This window comes from Lynx canadensis, chromosome A2 (assembly GCF_007474595.2).
Source record: "Lynx canadensis isolate LIC74 chromosome A2, mLynCan4.pri.v2, whole genome shotgun sequence".
In the NCBI taxonomy this organism is placed as follows: domain Eukaryota; kingdom Metazoa; phylum Chordata; class Mammalia; order Carnivora; family Felidae; genus Lynx; species Lynx canadensis.
Genome location: NC_044304.2, coordinates 166,281,630 through 166,293,972, shown reverse-complemented (window position 1 = coordinate 166,293,972; position 12,343 = coordinate 166,281,630). Strand labels below are relative to the sequence as shown.

Here is a 12,343-nt window from a genome sequence, read left to right as displayed (position 1 = left end):
CTTTCGCCGACAGTTAAACCAGGGCTTCGCCGTGTTGTCCCTGTTGCGGGGCCGCCCCTTCCTCACCCCCCTCTAAGGAAGACCACGTACTGGGTTCTGCTTACTTTTCACACCCCTTAGTTCCGGCAGGGGCCAGTCTCGTGTTCTGAGAATCCACACCGTGGGTACTCAAAGAGCAGCGTGCGTTAGTGTGGCGGCCGTGATTTGTGAGTCTTTCTCTGAGTCCTTGGCACCTGATCGATCGATGGATTGATTTATCTATTTTTAAATCTTTATTTTTGAGAGAGAGAGAGACAGAGACAGAGCAGGGGAGGGGCAGAGAGAGAGGGAGACACAGAATCCGAAGCGGGCTCCAGGCTCCGAGCTGTCGGCACAGAGCCCGACGCGGGGCTCGAACCCACGAACCGTGAGATCGTGACCCTGAGCCAAAGTCAGACTCTTCACCGACTGAGCCGCCCAGGCGCCCCTCGGCACTTGATTTAAAAATGTAAACCTGCTTTTACCCGGGTTTGCCTGTGGAATACACAAGAGACAAAAGCTGCCTGCTTTTAAAGTAGCTTTTTCCCTCCGATTTGAATCCTCACTTAAAAGCCATAACGATGGCGTTTTAAGAGCGGAGATATAATGGTTATTCACCCTGGTTGAAAAAAGAAACCTGCATGATGTTTGCTTTGTTTCGTGTTCATAAAGGGTCGGTAGCGGTGGTGGGGGGGGGGGAGTTCCCTAAGGTTCTCGACCTACAGAGAATGTCTCATGAGGGGCTGGTTTGGGGAGTTAAGCCGAAATGCTTGGTGCAATGGCTTGCCCGCCCCCACCATCCCTCACTGTAAACCTTCGTCCTCCTTCCCTCTGCCCTCGGTTACCTGAGTGGACCGAGTTTTTGGTATCAGTGGAGGGTGGCTTTGGGCTGTGGGCCGTCGCAGGAGTTGGCTTGTCGTGCGGTTTGGGGGCAGACACGTCTTCAGCCAGCCTCTGTGGCCGTGGCCCCGTGGATCCCGGACGTCTTCAGCGACGCTCACGCAACGGCCGGCCGGGAGGGTGACTGGTTTGACCGAACGGGCACCAGACGCCGGCTCGGGGCCCGGCCCCCAGGGTACCTTCAAATGCCGGCATCGCCACCAAAGCGGGGCTTAGGAAGCAGTGGTTCCGTGGACCTCCTCCCTCTGCCCTCTACAGGCGGGTCTGTGCCCACGCGGGGAAATCAAGCCTGAGCCTTCGAAGAGCCGAGCACGTCACTCTCTGGAAATGCCGGCTCTGCAGCGGCCAGGTTCCTCGCCCCAAGTGGGACCGCCGAGTGGGATTCGCTGACGAGTGCTCCCTGGCTTTCTCCGTGGAGGCAGAGGCCCACCCCCCCCCCCCCGTGGGCAGGAGAGCCGTGGCCTTTTTAGAACCTACGGGGGCATGTTTTGACACTTTTTTGGGAAATGGCTTTCTTCCTGGGAAGAGCGGGCGTCTTTAGACGGAGGCGTGCAGGTAAGACTCCTGGCAGGACCGGAGGGGCCCCTGGTTACGGTGGGTCGCGTTGACCCGAGTGCTGGGCTCGCCGTGACGAGATGAAGTCAGCCTGGGTGATTTCTCGCTCGGCTTGTTAGGACTCACGGCGAGCCCTGTCTTTCGGCTTCTTCCACACCAGGCCTTTTCCAGTGGAAACGGTGGGCCTCGCGACGGGCTTTCCAGAGCCCTCGGGAGGTGGTGTGGCCAAACGCGGGCTCGCTGTTGGCCTTGGAAGGCGCCCCGCCTGCCGGCTGCCCCCCAACCCCGGGCGCGTTAGTGCCTCTCTGCCCAGAAGGCGTTTGGGTAAAGTGGCCGTGAGCTCCAGAGACGTACCTGGTGTTGAATCTTGGCTCTTCAGGAGCCAAGGCACTTTCCAGTCTCCCCGTCAGCAAAACGGGATGACGACAACATTGCTCCGTGGGGGTCAGTGTCACGGCCTGTGGAGTGAGCAGCACGGCGTTGAGGCCGGAAGCGCCCCACGGACGAAAGCCCGGCCCCCCCGTGGATGGGTCCAGATCCGTGGCTCCAGGCCCACGGTCCCCGGTGATCCTACGTTCACGTGCGCTGGGCTTTAACTGACAGCGACCCAAAGGATCACAATGGCCTGTTTTAAGCTTCTTCCAGACTCTTCTTAATATTGTCAAATCTCACGGAAGGAAGTCAATGCTCCAGAGGTGTCCGGTGGAAGATTTCGAAGAGCCATCCGGTGAGAATCAGCTGAATCAAAGAAAGCGATTTTCAAGTGAGCCTCCGGTGCTGTTCTGGTTGGTTGGATCTCTGGTTTCTGAAGGCCGACGGGATACCGGTGTGCTGCTACTTCCAGAAATCTCTCGGCTGTGTGTTTGCCCACGTTCCTCCCAGGGTAAACAGCATTTGATGCTCTTAATTAGCTCTTCCCTTGGTGACTAAAGGCCATTATCCCGAACATCAAGGATGACTGAGTAAGAGTGTAGGTAAATAGAATTACAGCGCAACTAGAATATTCCCCGGAAAACAAACACCAGCAGTAACGAAGCCTAACATCGCTTCTTTTTCTTAAAATCATACAGATGGAAAACGCCTGTGGGGTGGGTTCTGAGTAAAATATTGTAAGATTTGCCTTTTTTTTTTTGCCATTGATCTCTCTTTGCCTCACATCCGGAGCCTCCTAAAGTTGTTAGCACGAGTTCTCCTTCTCACAGTGACGCCGATTTTAGGCCTGGAAAATATAATTTGGGTTAAAACTCGATGGGGAGTCGCTCACGCGGATGGGTTGCCGTGGAGATGTGCTGGCGAGAGGAGCCGGATGGCCGGCGGTATTTGCATGAGCCTCCGGGCTGGGCTTTGTCTCCCAGCCAGCTGGTGGGCCTCCTCCTCCCCTCACCCCTCCCCACCTGCTGCCTCCCTGAATCCCTGCCCGGTGCTGACACCAGCCTGGAGTAGGAGGGCGTTTCCGGCAGGGGCGAGTGGGGTGGGGGGTGGGGGGGGGCCTCTGGGCGGGGCATGTCCTCGCTAACCGAACCCCGGTTTTGTGCAGCAACAGAACGGCTCAGTCCTTGCTGGGACAGCGTCTCGCGGCCACGCAGGGGAAGCCAGAGTCTGGAGAAGAACCAGACCCGGAGACAGATGACCTTCGAGGTGCTGAGCTAACCGGTGCTGAAGCCGCTGCCCCGTGGCCGTCCTGGTTGTGGTAGCAAACCTCCCGCCTTATTGCCGAGCTGTGCGCCCCCCTAATTCGTCGGCTGCGGCCCTACGCCCCTTGTGCCTCGGAAGGAACCCCTGGAGACAAGGTCTTTAAAGAGGTCTTTAGGGACCGTAACCCGAGTGAGGGTTAGGCTTGTGATTAACGACCAGTGAATTGTAATCGGTAACTCACGGTCCAGTGTGGCTGGTCTTGTAAGAAGAGGGGCTTTAGACACAGACATGGGCCCACACAGAGGAAGGACCACGAGGGGCCACGGACGGCCCACGGAGAGATACCCGGCCCGGCTGGTAGCTGATCGTGGACTTGTGGCCTCTGGAACCGTGGGAGAGGACTGTCTGCTGTGGGAGCCCCGTCCGTGGTCGTTACGGCCACCCTAGGAGACAGGACAGGCGTGAGAAGCAAGCCAGCGACATTCGCCCTAAGTCGAAGTGGCTTCACCCACGAGGAGAAAGTTGAGCGAGCCCGGGAGTAGAGCGGCTCGTGGCGGTCTCCACACGTCGGTAGACAGCCAGGCTCTCCACCTTCCTGCTGGCCCCTCGGGACGGCCCACACTGCCTCCTGTGCAGCGGCACGGACGGGGCCCCTACGTGCCTGCGCTTTGTGAAAGACAGGAAAGTCTTCTCCCCGGGTCTCGGCCAGAGCCCCTCCACCTGTGCAATCCCAGACCAGCAACCGGCAACACGCGTGGAATAACTGCGGTTGACCCGGGAGGGAGTCAGTTTTCTGACACAGGTGGCTGCCGGTAACCAAACAGGAATGCTGTGTCACCACCACAGAAGAAAGCAGAACGGAAATCCCACTGACGCTACCTCCTACAGACCTCTCGCGGTCGTCCACCTCTCAGCATCTCCTCTGCGCTTACTGTGATCCCAGCCACAGTCATCCCTTGCTGGGACCGGTGCGGTAGCCTATCAGCTGGCTTACCTGCACCCACCCTGGTCCCCTCCGCCTCTTCTAACGACAGGCTGAATCGTTTCCGGAAGACACAAATCACATCAAGCCACACCTTACGACACCGCAGGGGTTCCATGTGGCTGAGGGGAAAGACGTACCTCCTCACCTCTGCCCGCAAGGGTCTGCCTGGTCCCTGCCCACCCCGGCCGCCTCATCAGGCGCCGTCGTCCTCTGACGGACTCAGGCCCCGGGCCACCGTTTTTGATCGTTCTTCAAATTCACCTTACGTTCTTCCACTGCGGTGCCGTGGTGTAGACACCCCCTCTCCCGAGGACCAGCTCCCTCCACTCTTCGCCGGGCAGGTGTATCCTCACCCCCCGCAGGCCTTCCCGCTCCCTCTGTCAGGGGCGCCTCCCATCTTCCCCGACGGGGGCCGCTGCACCGTGCCACCGCCCCACACCGGAGGCCTGGACGTGACCCGACTCTTCCCACAGGCACGAGTGGCTCCCTGCCTTCGGCTGGCCTCACGCGCGGTCCCCCTCCCGCGGCGGCTCCCCCCCGGGGGCCAGGATGGCTCCCTCACCATCTGGGGTGGGGCCCACGCTTCGATTCCATTCCCGGGAGGCCCCTCCTTGTTCCCAGACCGCAAAAGTGAAAACTGCGAGGCCCCCGGAACTTCTACGGAAGCTCCACCTTGTGCGGGTCCCCCCAACTGGGGGCAGAATGTGGTGGGCGTGTCCTCTTCTCCCGCCCCCTCCCCGCCGGTCTCGGGGCACGGCTGCGCTCCTGTCTCCCGGACCCCGTCGTGGGGACCCTGGCCGTGGCCGTGGCAGGGACGCGGCTCTTCCCCCTTCTGTGTCCTCCCCCGTCCTCCCTCCTCCCCGCCCTGCACCCTGGCCCAGCGCCTGGAAGAGAGTCAGGACACAAGTGTTTTGTTGAGCGATGGCTCCGGGTTAACTGGAAAAGGCAGCTGTGTTGCAAAGGAAGATAATTTTTGAGCCCACGTGATGCATTTTTAGACACTTGGAGCACCTGATGTGCACAGATAGGAGAGCGGAGAAAATCACGGTACATCTACTTGATGGGGCACGAAGCAAACATTTAAAAAGTCATCACAACGCAGCAAGTGGAGATAATGCTTAAGACATAATATTGAACGAGAAACAATGAGAAAAAGAGAACATCTTCTTATGATGACGTGTCCCCACCGCCCAAACACATCCCCCCCGGCTCACCTCCTCCTAGAGGTGGACGCTGGGCCTCCTCGGGACGGGCCCCTCTCGGTCCAAGCCTGGCCCGTCCCTGTGTGTCCTCGGGGCGTCTCTCTGAGGCCCAAACTCAGCACGTCCCGGTTTGTTCAGGCCTCGTCCCAGCTTCTGGTGGTGGCTGGGGACTGTTGGCTTACAGACCCTGCGTCTGTCCTCACAGGTGCCCTCCCCATGTCTGTCTCTGCGTCTCTCCTCTTATAAAGACACCAGTCACATTGGGTTAAGCCCCATGTTTTCTTATTAAGAAAATTTTTAATGTTTATTCATTTTTGAGAGAGAGAGAGACAGAGCATGAGCAGAGGAGGGGCAGTAGAGAGGGAGACACAGATTCGGAAGCAGGCCCCAGGCTCCGAGCTGTCAGCACAGAGCCGGATGTGGGTTTCAAACTCATGAACTGGGAGATCATGACCTGAGCTGAGGTCTGACGCTTAACTGACTGAGCCACGCAGGCGCCCCGGATTAAGGCCCCACCGTGACGTGATCGTCCGCAGAGACCCTATCTCGAGTTCCGTCACGTTCACAGATCCCGGGTGTCGGCTGTGGACCGTCCCTCTTGGAGCCACGATCGCACCGCACGGTGAGGAGCAGGGGAGGAGGACCCAGGAAGGAGGCGCGTGGCCGGGCCCCGGGTCGCTGTTTCTACGTGGGTTTGGCCGGGCTGGTGTCTCCTCCACTCCCGAGTGGGACTGTCCAACACTCCACCACCCTCTGGAGGTCTTGGGCCCACAGCGCTGCGGACAGACTCAGGTATCAGCCACTCTGCTCGTAGGAGAACGCGTGTTGCTTCGTCGGCGGGGTGGGGGGTGGTGCTCCCTTCTCCCCGACGTGTCCTCCCCTCCGTGGGGAGCAGCGGGCAGGGCTCCGTCTCCCCCTAAAGGTGTCGGGCTCCACTAAGCGGACCCGGGCGCCCCGGGCGGTCTTTGAGTGGCCGTCGTGTGGTCACAGGTGCTTGTCAAAGAGGCAGGCCACACCCCCAGCAGCGACCAAGAGCCTGTGACCGGGGCCCGCGGCTCGGCCCCTTCCAAGGTGGGTCTGGGGTTCCCCTGCACGTGCGGCTGAGGGACGGGCTGCCTGGCCCGGCCTCCCTCACTCGCCCTGCCTGCTCGAGGTGTCTGCACACGTGTCCTCATGTCCCCGGCTCCTTCTCACATCAGTGCTGCTCACGGACCCCCGGTCAAGTGCGGGTTCCTTCCAGGGCCCGGTCTGTGACCTCTCCCTCTCTGCTCCTTCCTGGTACCTTGCGCTTGTCCTTGAAGACAGCAGGTGCCCGAACACCGGTTGATCCACGAGTCTCCAGGGCACGTGCAGAGCGGGGCCGGGCGGAGAGCGGCCGCGATTCCTGATTCGCGGCCCTTGCCTGGTCCCCTGCGTAAACGCCCGCATCCAGGAGGCTCTCCGGCTACCGGTGCCACGTGGTTCACTAACTGCAGGGCTGGGAAGGTGTGAGGCGATTCCAGAAGGCTCCGGCACCTGAGCTCCTCCGGGATAGGCTGAATGTGCCGTGACATCCGCCACCACCTCCTTGCCATTGCCAAATCTCACTCCGACAGAGAGAGAGAGAGAGAGAGAGAGAGAGAGAGGAAGGACGGGAGAAGGGAGGAGGCAGACAGACGGAAGAGGCTGGCAGGCCCAGCGGGGAGGAGGGCTCGCCCTCTGGCAGGCAACGTGACCCGCCAACCCCCCCATGAGGCTCGCTCCTGCCGCCTGCTCTAATAAACCCAAAACTCCAGTGACTTAAGTGAAGATTTCAGATTAACATTTAAATTAACACCGGACTGGAAATCTGGAGGCCCAGGTCGCTGATGTGACTCTGTTAACTTGTTCTGTGACCTGGGGCAGAAATCTAAAATGATCTTTTCTCATTGAGCCGCCCCTCCATGGGGAGGCCCCCCTCCCTCCCAGCCTGTCCTAGAAGAAGCTAGAGCCTTCCGTGTCGGGGGGGGGGGGTCACCTCTGACCCTGAGATGCTCTGCTCGACCAGTGGGTGTGGCCCCTCCCACCGCACCCCCCACCCCGGGGTCAAGGGGGCAGAGATGCAGGAGACACGGGCCTCCCAGACACCAGGGGCCCGGCCATCAGCTCAGCCCCTCCAGGGGCCCGTCCTCAGGAGACATCCTTTACATGGCTGTCTCGGTGGCCCCGAATCTTGGGGACTGAGTGGAAGGGAACAGGTGTTAACATATGACCGATGGCCCCGGCACACCCCGTACCTGCCACGTCCAGCCTTGTGGGCTCTCGAGAGCCAAGGCCACCTTTGATCAGGCTGGACTCTGAAACCTGGGCCTGTGACACAGAGCAGAGAGACCTCAAGGATCCCAGGTGGGTCACCAGGTCAGGGTGGGATTCTGGGAATCGGGACTCTTCCAGAGGGTGGGCGAAGGGGCCTTGCAGGTGCCTGACGCCTTACCCAGGTTGAGGGAATAAGCATACATCGGGCTGGCGTGTGACCATCTTCCCCGATTCCTGCCCAGGAGGCACAGGCTTACGTTCGCCCGGGATTTGGCAAACTCAAACTAGTGACTGAGCACTCTTCCAGGGGATGGGGAATCGCTGTCCGGGTTGGCGGGGGACCAGCCCCTGCGGCCGCTCACCTGCAGTACCTGTGGGCTGCCTGGTCCCCGTGGCCTGGCCCAGCTCATCGGGGCCCCCGTGGTGGGAAAGGGAGGGGACGACCCCAGGGCCAAGGGCAAGCGCCAGCTCTCTCTCCAGGAAGGAAGGTCATGGAACACAACTTCTAGAGCCACCCGGGGCCGTACAGGTGCCGGAAAGGACGCGCGTGTTGTCTGAGGCTCCGCGTTCTTTCTCCGGGTGGGGGGAGACCCGCCGGGGGAGGCAGAAAGCGCTGAGCGGACGGCCTAGGCAGGGACCCACACACCTTCCATGCCCCGCTGGTGACGGCCTTGGGGCTGTTTTGTTGGGGGAAAATTATGCCCGGAGACTGAGACGCTCTTTGCCGGTCATCTATTTAACACAGGTTCATGGCGGGCATTGTAATTTATAATAATACTCTTTCACAAGCCAGTAGCAAAGCAGATAATGTCTCCTAATAAGCCAATGACGAAATAACGCACTCCGAACCAACGACAGATGAATTCCACGATCGTTCTGGGGAAAGCGGGAGGAAGGCCGTCAAGTCCAGGTTCAGCCAAGATGCACTTTACTACCTGTTGTTTCTGGGGAGTGTGAGTCCTTGCGGCCAAAGCGGGGTGCCAGCCGCCTGCGTAGGTCCCTCGCTGCCGGGGCGTGTAGCTGGCCTGGCCACCGAGAGCGGCCTGGCCACTCGGGCACAGGTGTCCAGGACCTCCGGAGAGCTGTTCAGATCGGCCAGGAGCAGACTCGCCAGGCCGGACACGCTTCCCGAGTCCTCTCAGATTCTTTGAAGTTTCCAGAGACCGCGTGATGACGGCCCCTCCCTGTGCTCATGTTGACAAGCCCTCCTCAGCCCCTCGGTTTTGATGACGTCCCCCTGACAGCCTCCCCAGTGTCCGCAACTCCTTTCTTAGATCAAAACAGCCATCAAAACAACTTATGCAAAACGGGTTCAAGCCACCAACAGTTTGCCCCCCAAACGAGCTGGCAAAACACTTTGAAATCCCCGCCATGAGACGCGTGTGGTCCCAGGGACCCAGGAGGACTGTTGCGGTCTCGGGCTGTGCGCGTGGGAACACAGCTCGGTCCACGCCGGGAGGGCGGCGAGCCCCCGCAGTGTTGGTGTGGGTCACCATCGGGACTTTGGCCTTTGTCGTCGTCATCGGGCCGCCTGGGCCCTGGGCCATCCCGGTCCCGTGTGCAATCAGGACGCGGTGCTGGAACCGGGTCGGGTCTACGGTGCCAGAATTCACCTCGTGGGCAGGTAAAGGCAGTGCTGTTCCCACGGGGAGACTCGGAAATACTTGAGTCAGACAGACTCAAGTCTGAGGCTGCTTACGCCTCGTCCGAATGGGGGAGTTTTGTCTCCATCACGCCTTCACATCCCCCAGCCACGGCTGGGCAGAGACGGCACGTCCAAAATTGCTTTCTGCTGAGCAAATGAGGCTGGTGTTGGAGGCATCGCTTCATTTACTTGTTACTGGTGAGAATTCTCAGCTGCTGAGGCAGTGTCTGGAAAGAAGGGACCGAACCCGCCGTATAGCCCGTAAGAGGTACGGGTCAGAGGCTCCCTGCGATTTCAAATCCAGCAAAAGTGTGTCATTTGGGAGCAGGGCTCAGTTTGGGGCCAACCTTTCCCGTACGGCGGAGGCTCCCTGAGTGTAATGAATGCGACCCAGGGAGGCTTGGGGATCCCTAACAGACTAGGAGCAACTGTGTCTTTATTCCTTAAAAAAGCATACTTTAGGGGCTTATTTAGGCTTATTTATTCCTTAAAAAAGCATACTTAGGCTCGATCAGTTGAGCATCCAACTTCGACTCAGGTCAAGATCTTGCAGTTTGTGGGATTGAGCCCCGCATCGGGCTCTGTGCTGATGGCTCAGAGCCTGGAGCTGCTTCGGATTCTGTCTCTCTCTCTCTGCCCCTCCCCTGCTCCCTCTCTCTCTCTCTCTCTCTCTCAAGAATAACAAACATTAAACATTTTTAAATATGCTTTCTTATTTTTTTTATTAATTTTTTTTATGTTTATATATTCTTGAGAGAGAGAGAGTGCACACGCGCGCACACACAAGTGGGGGAGGGGCCGAGAGGGAGGGGGACACAGAATCCGAAGCGGGCTCCAGGCTCCGAGCCATCAGCACAGAGCCCGATGCGGGGCTCCAACCCATGAACTGCGAGATTATGACCTGAACTGAAGCCAGATGCTTAACCGACTGAGCCACCCAGGCGCCCCCAAACATGCATATTTTAAATGAATACGTAAGACGTACATGGTTTTAAAAACCACAGAGTACAAAGGGCCATACAAAGAAAATCAGTCTCAGTTGGTTCTGCGTTCGGTCTCAGTCTCAGACGGTTCAAACCTGTCTTTGAAAAGCTGCACACCTGTGCTTGTGGATGGAAAGTCGGGGGACGAGAGTCCTTCCCTGTTGACGGGGACGCCCTGGCTGAGGGTCGAGCTAGCGACCGGCTCCGAGCGGCCTTACTCTGCGCCTTCCGGAGGTAACAGACGCTTCGTGTCTTGTCTAGCATGCAGGGCCCTGATGGACGAGGTGGAGTATGACGTCACCAAGGCTCGGCAGAAGACGACCAAGGTGGGCTCCTTCCGAATAAATCCTGACGGGACGCAGGAGAGGAGAAAGGTAGCGGAAAAGAAATTATGTGCCAGTGTATAATTGCGGATATGGGCAATTACCAACCATTTATCCAAACAGCAGTTGGTCTTAATCTTGTAACCTTCCTCTTGTTCAGGGTATCAGCTCTAAATTGCTTCTGAGTCCTGGGGGATCCAAAGTAATCTTTAAGCTTGAAATTGAAGTCTCTCTCCCAGCACCTAAATTTTGTGTCTTGCCAAGTCGGAAGACATTTCGGCACTATTGTTCATCAGGATAAAAATAGCGTTTCCATGGTTCTTGGGCGAGGCCAGCGGGGGGCCCAGAGCGGCTGGGGGTGGGGGGGCTGCCTCGAGCCCCCCTAACGGGAGCACCCTCCCCCAGACTCCACCCCCCCCACCCCGAGACCTACAGGTTTCTACCGGGGCGGGGGGGGGGGAATGCGAGACCCGTCTCCAGGACAGAGGGGGGCTCTTGTGTGAGGGGACAGGATGCTGTTCCCCCACAGAGACCCCCTAGAGAGAGGCCGCCCCGAACCCGCGGGTGTGATGGGTGGGGCCGCCGGGAGCCGGGCTCCTGTCTCCTCCCCCGCCCGGCACCGAGGTTCCCAGCACGCCAGCCGACAGTGATGTCATCCTAAGCGAGACACGAGTGAAGCTGTTCCCTGACGTGGCCTAAGTCGCTCAGAGCTGAGGGGAGGCCGCTTTGGGGCTTCTCGCCGCTTGGCCAGTGCACTGCACTCTTAGAACAAATCTTCGAGGTGGGCTGTTTGCCGTTTCCACCTCTTTCTGGGGTTTTGTGCCCATCAAAGAGGGAGGAGGGCGGGGCCGGGTCCAGCCGAGGACTTCACGGGGGGCTGCGCTGTGTGAACACGACAGCCTTTACGGGGGCCGAAGCGCGACGCTCACCTCCGTCAGGAGCCCGCGCGCCTGCTGGCGAAGGGAGCGGGGGGGCGCTCCGGTGCGCCGCGTCTTGAGGCCACAGACAAGGACAGGCCCTGAGGTCTCGCTGTTCGCGTCGTGCCACCGGAAGGACCGTGCTTACCCGCATCACGGGCACATCCGCGCGGCTCCTTTGCCGGCGGTGGTCGCCGCGTATCCCCAGGTGCCCCCGGCCCCGCGCGGTCACGGCAGCCTGTAGAGGAGCGGCCCTGGGCCCCTGGCACCAGCCGGAGCGGGGTCCCATAGCCAGGCAGGCCCGGGCACAGGCCAACACGGTCAAAAATAACCGGGTGCTAGTATCATATGAGGTTACGATGCAGGTTACCTGTCGGGCACCCGCCCAGGACGAAGGAAGACCTCTCTGTTCACAGGGTAACAGGCCAAAGGTTACAGGGGACTCCAGAGGGTCGCAGAAGGAGGGAATGAGGCCGGTGCGCAGAGCCTGGGGTCCCGTGGTGGATGGAGGGCCGCACGGGGGCTCGCCGGGGCACCCGCGGGCCCTCCCGCCTCCGGGCTCTCACCCAGGCCTGGCTTAGAGGCCCTGGGCCCTCTGGACAGGGGCCCGCGTTTACCTGGAGAAAACGGGCCTCCTCTCCCCTCCTCCTCTTGCCACAGGACATCCCACTCTGAGTCCGTCGACTTGAAATAACTTTTTCGACGTTTGCCCCAAACCGTCGGTCCGCAGAGCGATCTGAAAGCCATCGTCCTGCGCATCCGTGACCTCAGAGTCCCTGCTACGAGGAGCGGGTGCGCCCTGGGTCTCAGGCTGGAGCAGGGCTCTCCCGCGGGCATGTGGGGCGGCCAGAAGGCTGCTCTTTCGAGCCCCGCGTTTGGAACCGTGTGGTTTTCAGCTCTGGGGCG

The 12,343-nt window shown here is 59.8% G+C and overlaps 1 protein-coding gene across 1 annotated transcript in view; it reads left to right on the top strand.

Moving 5' to 3' along the window:
- The first annotated feature begins 7,528 nt into the window (after window positions 1–7,528).
- CNPY1 (canopy FGF signaling regulator 1) overlaps window positions 7,529–12,343 on the top strand; it is a 36,320-nt gene continuing 31,505 nt past the window's right edge. The window contains exons 1-3 of the mRNA XM_030297357.1: window positions 7,529–7,659; window positions 7,938–8,026; window positions 10,459–10,571. Of these exons, the coding sequence (XP_030153217.1) occupies window positions 7,529–7,659; window positions 7,938–8,026; window positions 10,459–10,571 (333 nt within the window). The remainder of the gene's footprint in view (window positions 7,660–7,937; window positions 8,027–10,458; window positions 10,572–12,343) is intronic.